This window comes from Mustela nivalis (genome assembly GCF_964662115.1).
Source record: "Mustela nivalis genome assembly, chromosome: 1".
NCBI classification, from domain to species: Eukaryota; Metazoa; Chordata; class Mammalia; order Carnivora; family Mustelidae; genus Mustela; species Mustela nivalis.
Window position 1 is genome coordinate 140637982 of NC_139020.1, and position 22977 is coordinate 140660958.

The 22977-nt window shown below is 38.6% G+C and overlaps 1 protein-coding gene across 10 annotated transcripts in view; it reads right to left on the reverse strand.

Annotated features, from left to right (window-relative positions):
* The window catches only part of NEK10 (NIMA related kinase 10), a 240002-nt gene that overhangs the window by 22710 nt on the left and 194315 nt on the right, over window positions 1-22977 (reverse strand). For 5 of the 10 annotated variants that reach the window (XM_082687002.1, XM_082686998.1, XM_082687004.1 and 2 more), the window contains 3 exons: window positions 12965-12994; window positions 11028-11128; window positions 1815-1925 (listed from right to left, as the gene is read on the reverse strand). In XM_082687002.1, the coding sequence (XP_082543128.1) occupies window positions 1815-1925; window positions 11028-11128; window positions 12965-12994 (242 nt within the window). The remainder of the gene's footprint in view (window positions 1-1814; window positions 1926-11027; window positions 11129-12964; window positions 12995-22977) is intronic. The other 5 variants (XM_082687003.1, XM_082687000.1, XM_082687006.1 and 2 more) reach the window with 2 other exon arrangements.

The following is a 22977-nucleotide window of genomic DNA, read 5'->3' on the forward strand; positions in this document are numbered from 1 at the left end:
ATACCCGAGGTCTAGGAGATTATAGAATATCGAAGATGGAAAGAAGCTTAAAAATACAGTTGGCTCATAAACAACATGGGTTTGAACTGCATGGGTCCACTTATATGTGGACTTCTTTTTTTTTTTTTTAATTTATTTATTTGACAGAGATCACAAGTATGCAGAGAAGCAGGCAGAGAGAGAGAGGAGGAAGCAGGCTCCCCGCTGAGCAGAGAGCCCAATATCCCAGGACCCTGAGATCATGACCCGAGCTGAAGGCAGAGGCTTTAACCCACTGAGCCACCCAGGTGTCCCTTATATGTGGACTTCTTATAGTATAGTACTGTAAATGTATTTTCTCCTTCTTGTGATTTTTTTTAATATTTCTTATTTCTAGCTCACTTTATTGTAAGCATACAATACATAATATATAACGTACAAAATGTGTGTCAATCCCCTGGTTATGCTATTGGCAAGACTTCTGGTGAATAGCAAACACTTAGTTAAGGTTTTAGGGAGTCAAAAGTTATACTCGGATTTTCAGGGAACCTGGCTGGCTCAGTCGGTTAAGCGTCTGACTCTTGATTGTGGCCCAGGTTGTGATCTTATGGGTCATGAGATCAAGCCCCAAGGCTGGCTCCACACTCAGGGGCATCTGCTTGAGATTCTCTCTCTCCCTCTGCTCCTCCCTCACTGGCACGTGCTAATGGTCTCTTTCTCTCTAACATGAATAAATTATATATATATATATATATATACATATGTATATATATATATAAAGACTTTCAGCTGTGCAGGAGCAGGGGATCAGTGCCTAGTCCCCATGTTGTTCAACGGTCAATAGTGGTTCATTCCACCCTCGTAGGTGATCAAAATCACAGCTTCAGATGGTTAAATGACTTGTCCAGAGTAGCACAGCTCAATTTAGAGGCTTGTTGGAGAACGTTCTAATAAAATAGTGGGATAGAATTCTCTTTAAAAAGGCTAAATTAGGGACGCCTGGGTGGCTCAGTTGGTTGGACAACTTCCTTCGGCTCAGGTCATGATCCCGGAGTCCCAGGATCGAGTCCCACATCGGGCTCCCAGCTCCACGGGGAGTCGGCTTCTCCCTCTGACCTTCTCCTCGCTCATGCTCTCTCACTGTCTCTCTCTCAAATAAATAAATAAAAATCGTTAAACAAAAAAAAGGCTAAATTATATTTTTTGATTAAAGATATTTAAGGACATTTATTCTTAGGAAAATAAGTCATCATATCGAAAGAACTTCCTATTAAGCTTCTGAGATGACGGCCACAGAAATAAAGGTGAGAAAATCAGAAGCAAAGACATCCTCAATTTCATACCATAAGCAGTGCTATGGTCTGAATGTTCGCATCCCCTTAAATTCCTATGCTGAAACCTAACCCCCCAGGTGAATGTATTGGGAGACAGGGTCACAGGGTCATTGCAAGGTAGTTAGGCCATAGGACAGAACCCTGGAGTGCTCTTACAAAAAATGCTCTTTGAAGAGGCCCCAGACAGTTTCCTTGCCTCCTTTGCCAAGCGGGGACAGAAGTCACAAGCCTGTAACTGGGAAGAGGGCTTGTACCAAACCTGACTATGCTGGCACCTTGATGTTGAACTTCCAGCTTCCAGAACTGTGAGCAACCTCTGAGGTTTATAAACTCCCCAGTTTATGGTGTCTTTTTTATAACAGCTTGAAAGGACTAAAACAATGATAACATCCTTTAATAGAGGATAGAGTTTAAAGTACAAAGCAGAGAAGGTATAAAATTTAGCTCTTCTGATGTGTTTTTGTTAGCCAGAGAAGAACTCCTAGGTGTTGAATACTGTACCTTTTTAATTTCAGATTTCAAATTGCAAGGGTTACTCTGCTGGCTGAAGAGGGATTTCTTGAATCTCTCTATAACCCTTCTTTTCAAATTGTGGTGCAAAGCTGGAGGAAGCTGCATAAAATGAGAAAACAATTATTATAAGCAAATTATTAACACTGCACAGATGACTCCCAGGAAGTATTCACTGAAGGTCAGTGTAACAACCTTAATTCAACGGACTAAAAAAGAATAAAAATTCTACTTCAAATAGCATGATGAGGTGTGATATTGTTTCATTCCATAATCCAGAAGGAATATGTTACTCTTCTCTCTTTCAAAAGGCTGCTTCTATTTACCCTATTGTTCTTTCATTTTACTGGTATTATTTTCACATAACAACAACATTGTACCTATAAATTGAATTTGGTAAAAGAGACTTCACAAGGAAATATGCATTCTAGCAGATGTTTAGTGCTTACGTCATGCCTAAAATTTTGCTAAACACGGGAAGCAAGGCATTCGTCCTGATGGATCTGATACTTTAGAACAGGAAGTACATATCTGCATTACTACGTAGTCCTGTGTCTGTCAGTGGATGCTCCTGAATATTCACATAGAGGGAAATCGGATTATAGGGACCGGTTTTGTCAAGAAGAAGAAAATGAATGAGCATACATTGGGGCTGGGCCAGGATGAGCTGGATTTAATAACTTAGTAGGAAGTCCCTCTTAAAATCTTAGAAAATATGGTGATTGGATGAAACTGGGGATTTCAAAAATTGATTTTGTAGTGCTTTGCAGTTGAATTTAGACAAGGAAACCAAAGATCCTGAAAAGCACAGAGGGATGAAGTAAAGTTTGGGAGAAGGATAAGAGAGCAGAGAAATAGGGTCAGAATGATAAGGGGTTTCAGAGTGCAAATAATGTCTGGTTTGTTTAAAATATGGAGAGGACCTGGAAGGAGATGAAAAAGAATCACTAAGAACAAAGATGGCTAAGTGGGAAGGAAAACATGGTAGTAGGTGCTCTTAAGAGTAAAAGCAAAACAAAACAAATCAAATAATAATAAAAAAAAAAAACCAAGACAATAATTCAAAGTTTACATCAAAAGAAAGGCAACATGGTAGTGACAATTGTTTACCCACCCCCACTCCATTTTTCTAATACTCTCTTAGAGCTTATGTTTGGTGCCCTGTGACTACTTTGGGCCAATGAAAATTATATGTGTCATTCTGAGGATGAGGAAATGCAAAGCCAGTATGTTTCCTCCATCCCTGTCCACCCTGGGCAAGGAGCTTGGATTCCACCTATTCCAGATGGCATAGCCACAAGGCCACAAGGGCCACCTGACCTGTCTAACTTTAGCTAAGTGAGACATAAAACCTCTATTGTATCAAGCAAAAAGATTTGGGGGCTTATTAGTATAATACGGCATTCCATATCCTGGTTAATACAAGAAATGTCTATTCATTGAAGTTTCATGAAGCAGGGGAATGTATAAAAGGTACTAGAGAAATAAATAGGGTCAATGGAGGTTCACAACAGCTGATTTTATAGCCAAAGAAAAACTGTTCATCAGTCTACACACAATAGACTATGGAACCCATTAATAAGCACCGTAATGCTATAAGCAGAGAAACAACATAATTGAAATGTGCTTTTACAATGCATCTATAATCCTAGTCAGTCCTTTGACTCTGTTTGAGTCAAAGCAGGTTTAAGTACAGAGGAATCAAAACTCTACTGGAGGGTCTGAAGCCCTTTATTATACTGAAAGGTTCTGTAAATTGACAGCACTGAATCTCTACTGAGCTCTTTTTATGTCAATACTATAGCATTCTTGTACCTTGCTCCAGATGTAATCACTCTCCCTATCCCCAGCAAATAGTCATAATTATTGCTGTCATTTTACATAAAATGAAAAGGGAAATAAAGAAATGTGGAGAGAGGGAGAGAGACAGAGAGAGATTTCTTGGCATTAATGAGCAAATTGTCGGAAGACAGATGAGAAGGAAAATGAGTATACGTGATATATGTGTGCATGAGAGATTAGCAAAAGTGAAATGAGGTTAACCTAAGAGGAGGACCAGGCAATGAAGAGAAGAGTTATTTGCACAATTTCCTAGCAAAGGAAGAGTGGAGAAGGGATGGGAGAAGCGCCTGGAGATAACCTTTTGGGATTTGGTAATTCCCTACTGTTTGACACTGGAAGTTGCCACTTCCCAAAATTAAACACCAGAGGGCAGTGTTGGCCCAGGACCGTCTAGTTGTTGCCTTGCATGATTCTAATTGCCAACGAGAGAGGCAGAAGCGAGCCTCTGATACCCCTAATTGTTTGCACAGCAAACTTTGAAGGCGTGAAGACCAGTGGGTCCTCAGTTTCCTTCCAAAGTGACTTACGCCAACACTGGCAGCTATCAGTATGAGATTACTAATTCAAATATCCTAAAAATCCTTGCTATTTAACTTGATAAAACTCTCGTTAACTTAAAGTTGCTTTTATTGCTCCTGATTGCTTGAATTAATTCTCATAAAAGCTTTCTTGAATAAGTTAACAGTGAACTAAAGATTCATACACAGGGCAGTATTAGAAAGCTATTTTATCTTACTGGAAAAATTGTTACTATACACAGCATCCATCTTTAAAAGTTTCATGGAAGAATTTAAAATTTTACACAGAATGATGACTCAGGCATTGTTCAATCGCAGAAAATGTATTATATTAAATGTATTATATTAAATATACTATATTATATTTAATGACAATTACACTAAGAACAGAATAGTAATACCTATGATTTGTATGTGCCAGTTACTATGATCACTCCTTTATGTGTATTAAGTCACTTTTCTCAATAAACAATAAACTTTTCCCACAATAAACTTATAAAGCAGGTACTAGTCTATAGGTAAGGAAATCAGAGTTTAAAAACATTATGCAACCTGCAAAGATATTTTCTGAGGTAGTGTGTCTTTTAACACAACTATTATCCTAGAGCAAACACACCGCTATAGCATTACTACCATTTAATACTTTACATTAAAACTTCACATACTTTATCTTCTTTAACACAATAGCCCCATAAACTACCCGAATATTACCGATCAAGAAACTGATTCTAGAAAAGGCGAGTCTCTCACCACCCATCTAAGAGCTTATTTTTTGTTCATGTTTTTTGTTCTGATCTCTGTGTTCTATACTAGAGTTTCTTGAACTTGCATTATATTCAGATACTTTCTAAAATACACTCTCTAGTATCTCCAAGAATGTTAGCAGACCATCAGTAGGAGAAGATGCTATTTGAAGTGACTTAAATAATATCTGATTACAAAAACAAACTATTTTGATATATTGCTTCTTAAGAGATTTCTGTAAATGCTAAAAAACTCAAAATAAATATTATTATAATAAATTATATAAATTTATTATATATTTATATATTATATATTTATATATATTTATAAAATTATATAAATTTTTATAAATTATATAAAATTGTTATCAAAATAAATAGACAAAATGTAAGCTTTCTTCTAGAATTTGCAAATGCCAAAAACACGACTGCACTTAGATACATGGGTTCACCCTCAATTCTGTTTAATCTGTCCCCGCTGCCATTAGTAGCCAGGAGACCCAGATAAGAGAAATTAGGATGGTTCTAGTTTCATCTATCACTACTCCTGAAAAAACCAGTCTGTTTCACTGATGACAGTAGCTAGCATAACTGCATCGGGGGAAGCACATTGCTGTTCCCAGCCACATTTTTTTGTTTTGTTGGCAACAGCTGAGAGTGTTAAGATGGCAGTCCAAAGCAGATCCATGTAAACTCTCTATCTGTCCTCTAGGAGACAGCTGTTTAATTTTTAAAAGTTGCCATATGCTGATTTTCAAAGCATTTCTTTAACAAAGCAATCAAACTGTAAGTACAGAATTAAATCCAGACCTTCAGTTGGCTGCATGGGTTCTACCTAAGCAATCATACACAAAGACTCAGACCAAAAGGTGACATACGTATACGTTGGTCATCTTATGTGCCCAAAGATCGATTTTGGTTTCCAGCAATGGAAATGAACCACTGATTTCATTCTCAGCTGGCTGTCCTAAGATTACAATCTCAGTTTTGATAAAAACAGATGTCAAATCTGTTTTGACAGCGTAAGGGTTTTAACATCCTGCCTTTTAAAATAGTTGCTTTTAGATGATTTCCAAGATCTGTCTCCATGGAAACTGGATGGGAAAGGCCACCACCGGCCAAAAGTAAGCAGTTTCCTCTGTAAGGTTATCTGCAGTTGTCAGGAGGGACCTGGCCCTGCGACTCAGGGCAGTTATCACAGCAGAAGTCTGCAAGGGAGTCTGACTTGGAAATAAACATGCAGACCAGAAAATTTGTTTGTTTGCCTGTTTGTTTATTGATCCGGGTTTACTTTCAGCAGTTTTCCTTTGTAATTAGCAGACACAGAAAACTGATCCTGGTCTTTAACCTATAGTAAATTCAATAGTATAATGTTTTGACTTGTTTTTATCTCCTTTATTTGAAAGGCACATTCACTTGGGTTAGCATTGTAATTTAAAGTTCCCCAAAGGGGAAACATTCCTTACTATTTGCAATGTCATAAACCTTCAAGTATTCTGGAAATACATTTTTTAAAAACCCACAATGGTTACATCTGAGCTTGTAGCAAGGAATGCCATCTTGCCAAAAAATAAGAAATCATTTGTTATGCTGGTAGTGTGAGAGCATAATAATAAGATATTTATAATCATTTCATTCTTGCTTTAACATATTTTGAAATCCAATAAAGAAATGGAATACATCCATTAAAAAGTTTTTTATTATATAAAAATTAGCAAGACAGGCATATGGAAACTATATTTAAATTTCAAAGCCTATTTTCTCTCAATTTTGTACTTAAGCATTGAGTAACCAATAAGCTATTTAAAGCTATTTCCATAACACTAAAGTTAAGAATGCTTCCCCATATTTCTACATCAGCATTTAAATGGAAATGCATTTTTGAATATAATGTCTTTACTCAACAGAGGTATAGCAGATTATGTTTTGATTTATTAAACAATTTTCCACGTCCCCTCATGTTGCCATGGACCCCTACACCCTCTTTCATTTAATCAGGTAGACAATTCAGTGGGATTGCCTAAGGAAAAGGCTGACAGCAGAAAATGGAGGAAAAAGTAATCAATTTCATACTCTGGAGTTTCAAAAGGCTAGTCTTCATGGTGATTAAAAAGAATGCCCAGTTTGGGGGGAAATGTGATAAATAAGAGCCAGGCTAGGGAAAAGGGGAAAAGGGGAAAGGAAAGCAGTGAGAACTCAAAGGTGAGTAGGTCCCAAAGAAGGGAGCACCTTGCCTAGCCCCCTAGGCTAAGTGTGCCAGCTGCCCATGGGTTGCTTCTCAGCTCCAAATCCACCCTTCAGTGCCCTGCACGTGATACTGGAATTTCTCCCTTGACAAGATGTTCAGCTCTCTTGGGAGAGAGCACTGGAGGGATGCTGGAGGAGGAAGAGGCTTGTGCCTCAGTCCTGCAGCCCTGAGTGGTTAGCTGGAATGGGAACACCCAAGCGGTGCTCACTCCCAAGCAACTTCAATGGCACCAGTCTTGCAGGCAGCTGCCCAGAATGTTCCATGGAGCAGCACCTACCATAGGACAGACTCCTCTAGTCCTATAGAGGGCATTTCCCAGTCCAAGCCTCATGTGCTGATTTCCAGCAAGTTCTGCAGCAAGATAACTCACCATGGATGACTTGCCCCAGTCCCCCAGAGGAAGACTTCCTTGCAAGTTTCTCTAGCACAGCACCTCACTGGATTTCTCAGATCTTTCCAATAAAGTCTGGACCTCAGCCTGGGATGAGGTTGTGCTCTTTTATTTTGTTCCTTTCTTGGATGCTCTCTGTGCAAGCCTTATAAGTAGTGACTTCCTTGTCTGCTCTTCCTACATTCTTTAGATTTTTCTTTTCCCCTCCTTTTTAAATAATACCCTGATGTTATTAATAATTTTTAAGCAATTTTTTATATTAAATCTTCCCTGTTGAAATTACCAAGCAGTTTCTGTCTCCAAACTGGACCTTCGCTGATACAGAGCGGTTCCAGGAAGGTCCCAGGAGAAGGACCAATACAGATGGGATTTGGCAATTGGTTTGATGGTTCCCTGGAAGTGAGTCCAGTGCTGAGTTTTGCCATAGGACCGAGGATGCAGGTAACCCATGGCATGCAGTGGCATCACAATCAATCAGGGTGTCACCGTGATAAAGAGCCAACTGAACCCAGCGCCCTGCAAGTTCACGTGGCTGCCACACTTGACTGCTAGGCAGTATGAAGACTACAAGGACTGAGTCAGGGGAGGCATTCTTCAAAGTGCATCCAAGCACTTAGAAAAATGACAAGCCTGGGTCCTTTAACTCTTGGTTCAAATCAGAGGCTAAGACCCAAAGAGATTCCATGATAGCTATAAAAGGACCTGCTATTTCTTGCTACCACAGCACTAATATGGCTGATAATCAAATAAGAATTTAATTGGGCAGGTTGCTAAATTACAATGTCAGTTAAATGCACACCATGCCAAGTTTCTCATGTGAAAGTTAGGAAAAGAATGGGATCCTAAAACTTGAAATAGGGACATTTTGCTGGATCCAGATAAAAGTAACAATCTTGAAATTCAAGTCCCTCAGAGCTATCATTGCCAGCAGAAGTAGCTTGTCACTCTGTGTCTGAGATATCAAACCTTCTTTTGCTTGAAAACTTTACACAAAACATATCTGGGACAGATGAGGAGTGATACCTTAAAAAGGAATGCTTATTCCTCATAAGGTCCCCAACAATGAGGCTCAAGTCCATTACTAGGGTCAGGTCTCAATATGATTTCAGGGAACTGGTACATAGTATGACCCAAGAGGAAATAGCTTATCCATCAGAATAATTGCAAGACTTTGTTATTATATAACAGCAGCAACCCAGAGAACCCAGGCTCTCAGGGTTTTAGGCCAAGGGTAATGAAATATAGCACTAGATCAGGCTGAATTCATTCATATGAGTGCTCGTACTACACAGTTCAGATTTCATGTATTAGTCATGCAGCTGAAGGTAACTGCTTAATTGGTTGGTGTATCACAACTTGAACTCAGTGGTGGCCTACATTTAATAAGGATAAAATGCCAGAGCTTCCGTGGTATGTGGAGGGGGAATTCAAAGGCCTGGAGATAGGAATGTTGGGGTAGATTTACCGTATGTGACTTGCACACTCACTCCCCAATTACATTCAGCAAGAACACTGAGAAGCTACTCCTGTCATTAAGGCAGTGAGAAATACATTAGAGAGGGGAGCCCCAGCATCCTTAAAAACTACTGTGGTCAGGGCACCTGGGTGGCTCAGTCGTCAGGCCTCTGCCTTTGGCTCAGGTCATGATCCCAGGGTCCTGGGATTGAGCCCCACATAGGGCTTTCTGCTCAGCAGGGAGCCTGCTTCCTCCTTTCTCTCTGCCTGCCTCTCTGCCTACGTGTGATCTCTGTCAAGTAAATAAATAAAATCTTTATTTAAAAACAAAAAAACAAAAAAACTACTGTGGTTGCTTTCCTTTGTAGGCCAGGGACAACACGGAAACTACAGGATTCTGATGAGGATCATGTGACCCCAGAGAAGCAAAAGCCAAATGACAGCACTTAACCACCAGCGACATTTACCATGGAGGGTGAGAGAATTATACTGTTAATTAGAATGCCTTGGCCCATAGATTTTTTTTGGTGGTGGTTAACTGACAAGGGTGTTCCTGGGAAGGAAATAGGTGGTCAGCTTACTAGATTATTCCTTAATCTAAACAACAGAAAAGAAACACTAGGCTTGGTAGACAAAACAAAAACAAAAACAAAAACAAACCACCAAAAAAGAAAACAAATAAGAAAAACAGTCCAAAACCAAAAACAAACCAAAAAAAAAAAACTGATTTTGTTGCTGTTGCCACAGTGGAGAGTCATGGACTCTCATATAGTTTCAGTCAATTCAAAGACCCAAAGTCCTTGGTTAGTGGCAAAGCTGGGACCTCTTTAGGAAGGGCCCCAAAACACTGCTGTTAAGTATACGCTATAAATTTTCCTTCAAGCCTTGCCCAGAGAGACCTGCAGCCATTTATCAGAGTGACTGTTCACTGGGGAGAAGGAAATACACAGGCTTTCAGAGAACTGGACATTGGCTGTAAACCAGCACCAATTGCTAGAGTCTGCTAATGCCAGCGTGGCATACCAGTTGGCATGTATCTTTTGTTCGTTTGTCTGCTTTTGGGGGAAGGTTAAGTGTAATAGCTCAGTATGACTTACAGTGGACCCAGCTGGTCCACAGACCTGGTGGAATTTCCCTCTAGTACTTGAATGTATAATTGGAATTGCCACAACTGGCAACTGACAGAATCGCCAGATTGGCTCTCTGGATCTTAGACTGAGGAAATGTTTATGTGTTTCACTCTTTGATATGTTTCAAGTGCATGGAACAGTAGCACCTAATCATAGACACCTAATAATTATATGTCAAAGGAATGAATGAATGAATGAATGAATGAACTGCATAAGATGTGCAATCTTAAGCTTCAAAATACTTGCTACTTTCTTGTCCAAATGCTTACACTTCATCTACAAAAATTTCTTTTCTTATTAACAATAAGACTTTGGGCAACTTTGATAAATGAACATTCAATTTGCTTATCAGATAGCTTTCTGTAAATTATTAGATATATAGATACTAGATAGATTTCTATAAATTATTAATAGCCATTTTCTAACTGATTGCATCCTCAGTGCCTAAGAGTCAATAATCTCAGACCTTGTGTTTTCATTTCTCTGAGATGTTCTCTGAGGATGTTCCAGCATCCTCAAGATTAGTGAGTGGGCACTCCTTTTCTTTCTTTCCTGTAGCGAAGCTGTTCAGAACCCAGCTCTGTCCCCTTTCATCCCCACACTGAAGGGCCATTTGTATTGTAGTTTATTTTTAATGGGACACTGACAATGCAGGAGTAGGTTAGGAACCATAGGGGAAACCTGCCATATTTGCTTTTTTTAAACCAATGACCTTTCCAGCCCTGCTGCTAAGCCAGAATGTTCCCTAATATATGTAGTTGGAGAGGATAAAAATCAGCATTCATTCCAAGTGAAAGTCCCACAAAGTAGTTTTCAACAATATTAGCATCAAACTTGTTTTTGAGATGAAAAGGAAATAAAAAGCTCGTACGCTGACCTGTGTGATGTAGATGATTTTGTGCAGCTGAATTAAGATCTGCTGAATAGGATCGCTGATCTGTCGTACTTTCCTCTGGGACACAGCAATCCCTGCAGATGCTGCGGATGATAAATTCTGCAGTTAGTCAAGATCCTGGTTTCCTCTTTCAAAAGTGGTATTAGTGAAAAATGGTGTAAAATTCTGAAAAAAAATTAAGCTAAGATCCTTATCCTACCTACCAATGAAATAATATGCAGAAACCCGACCCTGTAACACTTCAATATTTTACAATATGGGATGCAAGACTTCTTTCCTTTACTTATAAGACTGCTAAGTAAAATAACAATGTCACCTTTTATAACATCTAAAAGACTCGGAAATTTTGCCTGCAATCATGTCAGGCTTTCACCAGGAGTCAGTGGTGCTTTGGATACTGTGACCTTTGAAAAGCTGGGCTACAGCTAGATGCAGTTAACAGACTATCAGACTTTTAAATTTTACAGTCATTATGCCCTTAATACCATATTTTAAAACTAATTTTATTAAAACTACTGATGCAAATGCTGAATAGGCAATCTTACAGAGGAAAAAACAAAAAGAACAGAAATAAACAAAAACCAAAAATCAAAAAATGTATAATTTGTAATAATCAAGGGACTGAAAGTGATTGTAGCCTTTGATTAGTACAAATTTTCACCTGGATATTTCTCCAGGTCTAAATGAGACACATTTTATCATTTATCCTGAGTCCTTATCATCCAGCCACACTACTTTTCACAGTTCAAGGCTAACTTGGTACCAAATTGCTTTCTCAGCTGCTTTCTCAGCTTCAGATGTCATAGCCACAAGTCATCCATTCTTAAATTTGAAGAATATAAAACTCTAGATTAGCCGCAAGGCCACCTCTGACTCTTCCCACCCTCAGATCCACACTGAAGAAAATGGAAGAGAGACTTCAGATATGTGGATGTATAGAATCCTCCCGCCGCCCCCCAGTTCCTCTTGCGCCTGCTCTTCCTTGGTGTGACCTATAGCATGCTTTCTACAAAAAGAACAGCTCCGAAGGCCCTCTCTACTTCCCTCCATACCACCTTGAGTCTGTAGAAAGTTCAGTGTGAACATAATCATTGCTTTAGCAACAGCTAAAATTTTGAAAAATAATTCTTATATAAATGATTTCTGAGAAAGTTTTTTTTTTTTACCATAAAAAATTGTTTCCAGAACATTCAGTGAAAAAATTTCATGTGGTCATTAAAAGATTCAACCTGTTCTATTATAAGCATGTGACAATTTATATTTAGGACACAGACACAAAAAGAAAACAAACATAATGTTTAAAGAAGTACCATTTTCTTTATGGGCATCTTTACTGAGTTGAGAAATTCATATTAAGAATTATCCAGTTCCAGCTTATCTGCGTTTAATACATTGTTTAAATGTTTGAAATGCAAAGGATTTACCTACCCTAGGCACTGTGTCTAAGTGTTTTTAAGCATCAATTACTTGCCATTAGGATGATGTTTGATAAATTACCCTTAGGGTAAAAATGTGAAGGTAAGTCAGAAAGAATTAAAGTAGGTCTGAAATAGAAAACGGAATGCTGGAGGTATCTGCTTCAGCCTGCAGAGATGGCCATGTTGTACATATGTCAAATTTTCTACAGTGGTGTTTCCTGTAGAAATGATTCTTAAAACGTAAGTATTTGTTTTTCTATATCCATACCGAGAACTACAGACCGTGTAAGGTGGCCAAGATGCTGTTGCTACAGGAACATTAACCACATTTTCTGAAGCTGGAGGATTTGATTTTTTGGATCACCTGTAAGTTGACTACTCTATGTTTTTGATACGTGGACTTAACATTCATAGGTAACGAGTTAAAATCTCACAGCGTGGCAGAGAGTTCTGAGATTGTGATGACATTTTGAGTGGGATATCACACGGGTTTGACTCTACCTTGCCACAAGAATGTGCTCATCTGTGGCCCTAAACACAAAAACAGAGATGGTTAGCTAGAATGCCTGTCTTCTGAACTACTCAATTATGCAAAGCAACTTAAAATTTTCTTAAGACCTCTTGACCACTCTTCTCAGTCCCAGTAAATCTTTGTCTTTTGAAATAATTATGATTGTTCATTCTCTAAAAAAAATCAATTTAAAAATGTTTAATTACACGTGTCCATCATAAAACAACCCGGGTATTACAGAAAGGGCTGGAGGCTCCCTGGAACGACCCCCACCCTCACCCCAGTGCCTCCCCCGGAAGTGACCTCTGACATCAGCTTGGTGTGTTGCCTTCATATCCATTTACTGTGTACTTTCAGAACAGTATTTTTCAAATACTAGTTGAATCCTGAAAGCAGTTTTAATGGGTCGTGACCAGCATTTTGATAAGTGGAATGGAATGACAATGACATGGAACAGGATAGAAGAATTTCAGAGTGCATGCATACAGTAAGGGCCTGCTCAGTTGCGATATAAAATGTGTTTCTTATTGAAGGTCATTTCCAAAAGGGTTTGGAAGTTACTATTTTAGAAAGTCTATAGTATTACCTCATGCTTTCTTTCTTTATTTCTCTCTTTTTAAATAAATGGGGACACATCATAAGGTTGTGTTACAAATTTTTTTTCTTCTTGACTCAGTCTTTCATGGACATTCTTTTTTATCAACACACACCATTCTAGGCCATTCTTTATAGCCATCATTAAAGAGTGCTACATGTTCTGCACGTAGCAGTTACTTTAGCCACTTCTGTCTTAGAGGGAATTTAATTTGCTTTCAGTCTCTGATGATTATACATGATGCTGCTATGAGCACACAGGCACATGCCTCATTGTGTCTAAGGACAAAAGGTCCCTTCAGGGAGATAGGAGAAATCAAACAGTTGGGCCCTCAGATACACATATTTCTTATTTTAACAAATACATATTAAGTAGCTGAAACAATTTGCACTCTGACCAGAAGAGAATCCATTTTTCTACACCTTAATCAACGCTATGCATTATCTAACTTCTCAATTTTGCCCATCTGAATTTGTTTTATTTTGTGTTTACCTAACAGAGGCTATTGTACTTCTTCAGTGAATTTCCCGTTTCTGCCCCGTGCTGCTTATTCGCAGTGATTTGTAAGTGCTCTTTATGTAGTCTAAATACTAATGATTTTATTGTATTTTGTATGTTAAGAGTATTTTTACTTAATTTGTTACTTCTTTTCATTTAAAGGGTATTTCCCATCCCTATCTGTAAAATGGCAAGACGGGATCCCAGGACCAGTTCAGCACTCCAGGGGTGCTCTGGCAGGATTACTGAGATGTGAGTAATCTCATGAGTTAGGACTGGAGGGGAAGAGGAACTCTGAGACTACGAATGATAGTTCTATATACTGGCTATACCATTTACAAACCCTCTTGATTTCCTGAACTACTTCAGCTCATCCTGGGTATGAGAACCATTAACCCCCCCCTTCTACCTGATCAAATGCTCACAAAATTTTATATTTCCTTACATCAGAATGTATATTTATTTAGCCCTTAATAATTTTAGGAAAACAATAGTGATAAAAATTCACATATGTACTGTTTTTTTAAATTTTTATTGTTTATTTAAATATTGATAACTACCAAATTTGTGGCAAATGTTAGTTAGCCATACCATTCTGAGTTTTAGTGTTCACTCTCAATAAATCTGTCAGATCGGCAAACTAAAAATACTACGTTTCCTAACTTTTCACAAAAAACATGCAACACATAATTATGGTGATAATTTTGTCCTGAATATTTTTATTAAAATAATATTCTCTTAAAAAATATCACAGAGGCTGATTATATTCCAATGTCAGTCATTTATAGTATTCCTATGATTCATATGAAAACATGTAGTTCCTACTACAAAAGATAGACAATATTTGGTCCTATTAAAATTTAAATCAAACCTAAGTTTAAAATTGACTCAATTTTAATTTCCTTTTCTAGTTTTATTATAATAGCGACTTTAATTAGTGGATTTAATTTTAAAACTTAAGGAAACTTCAAAATTCCTTATAAAAGTTAATTTATTTAAAGGTATCAGAAATTTTTAAAAGTAATTATATTTGTTATCTTACTCTGGTGAGCATGAGCCTAAACAGCAATTTTTTTTCCCCACCTCTCTAGGGTAAAAAGTAGGAGAACCTAAAGGAAGACCAGTGCTTTTTCAGCATGAACTTGGGGCAAACACGGGGATGGGTTTTACATATTCAGCTTCATCTAATCCTTGAAAACTTCTGAAGGGTAGCTGTTCTTGTCTCGTCTTACATATAAAGAGAGTAAGATTAGATGGGGCACCTGGGTGGCACAGTCGGTTGGTCTTCTAACTCTTGGTTTAGGTTCAGGTCATGATCTCAGGGTCATGAGATCAAGCCCCACATGGAGCTCCATGTCCAGAGCAGAGGCTGATTGGAATTCTCTCCCTCTGTCCCTCCCCTTACTCATGTGCTCTCTCTCTAAAATAATAAATAAATCTTTAAAAAAATTTTTTTTTTTTTAAGGAAGGTTAAGGTTAAGGAAACTGTCCAGTGACATCACAGAGCAGGTGATGGCTGGACCATGTAATGAAGCAGGTCCTAAGATACTCACTGACTCAGTCTAAACAGGAGCTGAGGGGCTCCCACTTCTCTTCCTGACTCATCACTAACACAATTCCTCTGGTTACCTCCAATATAAAGTAATATTTATGCTCCTTCCCAGGCTTCAAATACTATTTCTCTTAAAAGGGTCACTATTTTTTTTTTAAGATTTTATTTATTTATTTGACAGACAAAGATCACAAGGAGGCAGAGAGGCAGGCAGAGAAGGGGGGGGGGGGGGGTGGAGCAGGCTTCTGCTGAGCAGAGAGCCCGATGAGGGGTTCAATCCCAGGACCCTGGAATCATGACCTAAGCCGAAGGCAGAGGCTTTAACCCGCTGAGCCACCCAGGTGCCAAAAGGGTCACTATTTTTAACATGATGTTCTATCTAGGCCTTTGTACATTTAATGGATTAAATATTTTTGGAAAGCATCTACTAGTAGTAAACAGGAAGCATTAGGTCTTTGTAGTCTGTGTAGTATACTCTCTCTGCTTTTTTACTTATGGCACATTACAATAGACAAGTTAGGGGTTCTTTCCTAGTGCTTTGAGACTTGATTTTTGCTATATATCCAGTCTATGGAAACTACAATTCACAACACAAGCCCTGAAGCTGTTAATTACTACGATTTGAACAAAATATGGATTACACTTCAAGTTTGTAACCAAGTTGACCAAGATATAGTATAGACTCCTATTTTTCTGAATTCTCTCTGCTGAGAGTCAGGAAATTCTGAACAACTGCAGAAGAGAACATTTTGGATTCTGAAGAAGCAAGGAATAATTTTACCCTATGGATGGGGCCAAAGCATATATTGGCTTCTCTGTATTTGACCAAACGCCCTGTTGAAAGACAATGCAACCCTTTAAATTTTAGTAGAGTAAATCAGATTTACTCTCACCTTTTTCCTTAGCTTCTGTAAAATGAAATAAAGTAACTGAATAATAGTTCAAAACTACAAATGTTCAACAATCTACATCTACGGCCAACAGCGTAGAAGGCACCAGAAGTACAACAAAGGATACTGCACCTAAAAAGGTTCATAAAAAGTTTACCCAGATAACCAGAAGATGGGGGATAGAGAGTTAACAAGTGAGAAGACCAGGGAGAATTGGTAAGCCTTCAATAAGCAGAAGCATAGGACATGGATTTGGTGTGAGGGAAGGTATACATGAGTGGCAGGTTCTGAGCAGAAGGAACAGTTTTCAGCAAAAGCAGGAGTCAACTAAGTGAAGGCGTCAGCAAGCTGTCTAATTTATCTAGTGTGCTATATAATAAAAAGGTACAGTACTGAGTATAGCTAAAGAGGTAGCCAGGCACTGTATACGATGGTGAGGAGCCATAAGGGTGACTGTGTTTCAGGAAAGGCCGTCTCATAAGAAGCAGCCCAGAGCCAAAACTACAAAACTAATCAACCTGGTTTGGAATAGCATGTGGTGGCCATCTGACCATGGGGAACAGAAGCCAAGAACACTGCTGAAGACTGGATTCCAGTCACTGGGAGAAGGACATCCCATGGAAAGTGAGAGGGAAGTGACAGAGAGGATGATGACTAGTGGGCTTGGAAATGGAATCATTCTCAAGACTGACCAGCACTTCCACAAGCAGGTAGGAATTATTAGGAAGAGACTTGACAGTACGCACCTAGTCACCCCCCTTCGCCTCCAGCCCGCCCCACTTCCTCCCACTTCCCCTGGCAGTATTTCCCACAGGATGGCAGGAAGCTCCATCAAAGTCTCAGCTTCTTTTTACTCACTGGGTGATCAGACTTTTTCATCCCCTTTCACTGGAATCTTCAGAAACAAGCTGTTTAAGGGCCAAAAAAGCAAGGCTGCATTGAAGACCTTCCTTCTTGAATTCTGGCTTAATCACCTTTATAATATGCATCTCACATCCTGTTCATGTTTAATTTGTTCATGTGTGAGGATTAGGATTTTCCTCACTTCTAAACGTGCAACCTCTTTAGTTACTTTTTCAAACTATAAAATATAATCTCGGGATGTCTAAGGTCGAAGTTCCTAGAAGTGATTATATAATACCCAAGGCGGATGTGGTGTAGAGAATTTACTGCTACATCATTTCCTACACTTACTTTTGACTTCAGAAGCCTCCTATTGTCAAGCAGTGGAGTGTGAGGCTAGCATTGCCCAAGATGGGGTAGCAGAAAGGAACCAAAGAACAGAGAGAGTACATTTCTGGGCTTTAAAAAGCAATAGTCTAAGAAGAAGGCAAGAGAGATTCAAAAGAATTGTTGCCAAGCAACCTTTCCCTCAAGAGTGGTAGGGCTGTGGGCTCAGGTCCGTAGGGAACGCTGAGAACCCTAGTCATGAGATGTTCCCTGCACCACAGCAGGGGGTAGGGTGGGATAGGAGATATAGCTTTCCAGGGTGTCAGAGACAGAGGGCCTGCTGAGTTCTGAAGTTTCCAGGCCCAGAGAAGTGGAAAAGAACCAGTGAACCCTCCCAGGCCCCTGAGATGGTGAACTGCCAGAATGAGAGAGTGTGCCCTATAGAGGTCTTGCTTTCATCATGGCCACGGATGAAACCATGTGGACTGGGAACTGGAAATCAGGCACGGCTGTGCCACTACATTCTTTGGATGTCAATGTGGAAGGATGAGCATACTCAGTAGTCAGATCAAATACCAGCACAGGCTGTCTCAAAACCCCAGTACCACAAGGCCAAAAATGCCACTCAGAGAAGAACAGAGAGAAGAGCAAGCCTCAGCTTGTCTAATTTTAAGCTGACAAAGAAATCACTAACACACTGAAATTTACCTATTAGGTAATTGACCCTGTGTTCTGATATGTGGAATGGGGCTCCATATAAAAATTAAGTTTAGCGTTGGGAAAATATAAAAAGTTAGATTTTTGGTATTGAATCTGTGGCCTAAAAATAGCATATGCATTTGGTGTAGTCCATTCAGCCTGACTCTTCTCCACTGACTTAGTTATTTCTTTTACTATGCTACAATGACTATGCAAGTCATGTTTGCTCCCTTTAGTCTTCTTAGAGGGAATATTTTTTTTAAAAAGTCAACTCTATTGATGTAACCCAGAATTCTCAAGAAGAAAATATTGTGGTGCAAAAACACACTATGTTCAGCACTGTGGATACAAAACTAATCAATCAAACTAAAGAACAAAACAAAACAACACTAAAAGAAAAGATGGCACACCAAGCCCCATTCAATTACCTGAACAAGAAGAATTTATCCCAGTCATGGAGAATAGGAAAAATTATTATTGTATGAATCTCAGACAATATGCTAGAGCATTTTCTAATAATTCCATTTGATCCCAGTCTAATGCTACTGGGTAATGTCCCAGTATACCTAACCAATAATTCACACCAATAAAGGTACAAGCAGTTTACATCCTATTGTATGTATTGATGTATTGGTATGCAGAAATTGATGTATTGATGTATTGATATGACTGCAGAAATTGATGTATTGGTATGATGTATTGGTATGACTTGCAGAAACTGATGTATTGGTATGACTTTACACACTGATCAATAAGTTAACTACAAAAATATATAGTTTTATTTCACCAGTCTTATGCTCAATTAACAATGTTATTTCAGCTTTTCTTTCTTGACTATACAAATCCTTGTTCTTCAAATGCTCTTGGAACTAGCTCTTTTATTCTCCATCTAGTTCTATCAATAATGGGTTAAATAAAACTAGGACACTTGCTAAAGAATAACTTAAAGAAGAATTGTGCTTTTGCATTCCGATACAGTAGAAAACAAGAAATAGTTGTACAATATTTTAAAAAAATTAACACACTCTCTAAAATATCCCAAATAATCTATAGAATCCACAGTGAGGAATGTCAGTTAAGAATGGGTGAGGTCTGGGGCACCTGGGTGGCTCAGTCAGTTAAGAATCTGCCTTCAGGGGGCGCCTGGGTGGCTTAGTGGGTTAAGCCTCTGCCTTCAGCCCAGGTCATGATCTCAGGGTCCTGGGATTGAGCCCCACATCGGGCTCTCTGCTCAGCAGGGAGCCTGCTTCCCCCCTGCCCTGCCTGCCTCTCTGCCTACTTGTGATTCTCTCTCTCTCTCTCTCTGTCAAATAAATAAATAAAATCTTTAAAAAAAAGAGTCTGCCTTCAGGATTCCAGGACAGGGAGATGGAGCCCCACATAGGGCTCCCTCTAAATGAGGAGTCTGCTTTTCACTCTCCCTTTCCTTCTGCCCTTTCCCTTGCATGTGCTTTCTCTTTCTTTAATAAATAAATAAAATATATTTTAAAAAGGTGGGCGCCTGGGTGGCTCAGTGGTTTAAGCCGCTGCCTTCGGCTCAGGTCATGATCTCAGGGTCCTGGGATCGAGTCCCGCATCAGGCTCTCTGCTCGGCAGAGAGCCTGCTTCCCTCTCTCTCTCTCTCCTGCCTCTCCATCTACTTGTGATTTCTCTCTGTCAAATAAATAAATAAAATCTTTAAAAAAAAAAAAAAAAAAGGTGGAGGGCACCTTGGTGGCTCACTTGGTTAAGCCTTCAGCTTAGCTCATGATCTCAAGAGTCATAAGCTCGAGTCCCGCTTCAGGCTCTGTGCCCAGTGGGGAGTCTACTTCTCACTTTCCCTCTGCCCTGCTTGTGCTCTCTCTTCTCTCAGTCTATCTCTCTCTCTCATATAAATAAATAAATAAAATCTCTTAAAAAAAATGGGTGGGTTCTATGGGACACCTAGGTGGCTCAGTTGGTTAAGTGGCCAACTCTTGATTTCAGCTCAGGTCATGATCTCAGGGTCCTAGGACTGAGCCCTGCATTAGGTTCTGTGCTCAGTGGGGAGTCTGCTTCAGGATTGTCTGCCTCCCTCTGCCCCCACACCTCTCTCTCTCTCAAATTAATTAATTCATTAATTAAGAAGAATAGTGAGGTCTCAGCTATATGAGAGGGCAGGTGGTTGGTTAGCTAGAAGAAAGAGAGGTCTCTTGCCTCTTTCTTATTAATATTGACTCAACTGTCACTAAACTCAATATTCAAAGTACCACTTGTAAATAATTCAGAGGGGATTATAAGCACTCTGAAACTGTTTTTAAGTTCTATTAAAAAGCATCAGTAATAATAGTCTGGAATTTGAGAGCCTTGTCTTTCTCCATTGACTCAATTATTTTGTACATTGCTACAATCTATCCAAGCCACACCAACCTCCTTTATTCCTACTGAATGGTGTTGTAGCTTTCTTCCCCTCCTTCCACTTAGCCTTGCCCCCAGGACAAAAACTCCCAAGGCAGGGTTGTGGGCTACCATTCAATAGCTGATCTGCAATTTGCAAATTTTGGTCTTGGATTGGAATCCTCAGTAACGTCCATGAGACTGAGTATCTCTTTGGAGAGAAGAACTTGAAAAAAATCTACATCTCCAGGCAGCATTCACCTGGGACCTATCTCCTTTGGCAGGAAGAATTAGGAAGGAAATCACCACTGGTAAAAGAAATTTATTGCCTCCCACCGCTTCCCCAATCTTAAATCTAACATTAAAAGTATCATTTTTCCCCATTCTTTAAGTCATCATAAGATGACTTATGCAAGTTGCTCTCAGTAGCAAGGATGAACAACAGTTTATATTGTGGTAATATGCATCAGTTACTCAATAAGTAGTTTTCAGGGGCCTGACCTCAGAGAAAGTACCCAAGATATATTTAAACTTATAATTTGGTTGGGAACTCTAACCAATATATCCAAATCCCAACAACAATATAAAAAAGTATATAATTATATGTCAAATTGCATGGTATAGACAAGCATTATAAGAAATTCTATTAAAATCTGGGGAGCACTTTTTTATATGCTAAAAGAATGGCCATGAAATAAAACAAGAGAAGGCATGTACTCCAAACCACTGTGGTAATTGCAAAATTTAGCATTAATTACTGTATATCCATAACTAACTTGAAAGTGAGCTACTGAAGGTTGCTAATGACAAGGGCAGGAATATTAAGCTATGCTCTCTGGAATACTTGGATGAAACACTGACTACTTTATTTAGATCTGACCTTTATGAACAAAAGACAAGTATAAAAATAGCTTCTCTGTCATCTAGTAAGAAAGCATAATTAAGAGCCCAGAAATCATGAAGTGACAATTCCTATTCAAAATGCAGAGCATAAGAATTCCCATATATCAGCGCAGTGCCTGGCTCTTCACTGCTGTGAAATGGAAAAGTGAGCAAGGGAGAGGAAATGTCAGTGTTAATCTAGTCAAATTAGGCCATATTCTTAGTTGACATTACATTTGCACTTGAAACTTGGGCTTCCCAAAATTTACATTTGACCCATGTTAAATGGCAACCACATTAGTAAAATGTACTCAATGTACTTGACAAAGGATAAAATCCTCATAAAATGTTTTGGTATGATTTAGTTTTCACATATGACACCATGTCCCCTACCTCAAGAGGAAAGACCTGTTTCTTTTTCAGACACAACACACCACATGCTTCCCCCATTCAAAATATCTAGTTGTTAGACTGACACACAACAGAACCAACCAATTATTTTTTTAAAGAACTGAGTCTCGTAAAGCAGGGGGCACTTAATACAGCATAATCTTGCATGTTAATTAGAATAGATATAAAACTTTTCCAATTTTCTTTTCTATTGATTATATTAAGGAGTAGGTTAGTATAAAACAAGTATATCAACACCATTTCTCAAACAGTAACTAATGTTCCTTCATAACAAAGTAAACAGACCTCAGGATAAGCAGATAACAATATCTAGCTAGAATTTAATACTTTTTTTTTGCTTATACTTCATTTATTTTTATAATTGCCATCTATTTTTGGTAAGTCATTCTATACTGGTTTCGCATTTGTAGCAAGAATATAAACTCTCCCTTAACTAAATTTAAGTTGAGAAAGTGAGTCAAATTAAGAAACCTATATTAGGAAAAGAATAGTACAGATGATACTCTGATATGGTCAAATTTGTGTACTTAGGTAATCCATCAGTGACTAAAGTTAGAGAAATGCAACTAAAATACTTAACATGTTAAAAATGTTTGTTCGTTCATTCAATCCATGTTAATTAGTGTCAATATTTTCGTCCATGCAAGATAGAAATTCTTAAGTTTCCATTTCTGACGGCAAAGAACTGCATGTATCTGTATATGTATATATCATATGTGTAAAATATGTATAAAATAAATTCTTTACCCAATCTTGTTAGTATTAAAAGACAGAACAGGAAGACTTTAATAGTGCTAACTTGAAATGGTTCCATAGCTATTCGTTCTATAGGAGTTTGTATCACCACAATATGAAGCTAGAAGTTCACTTTAGGACTACCAGATAGACAAAATTATATTATAAGAGAGCCACTTGGTACTCTAAAATCACAGCTCTCACCATTTTTTTGGC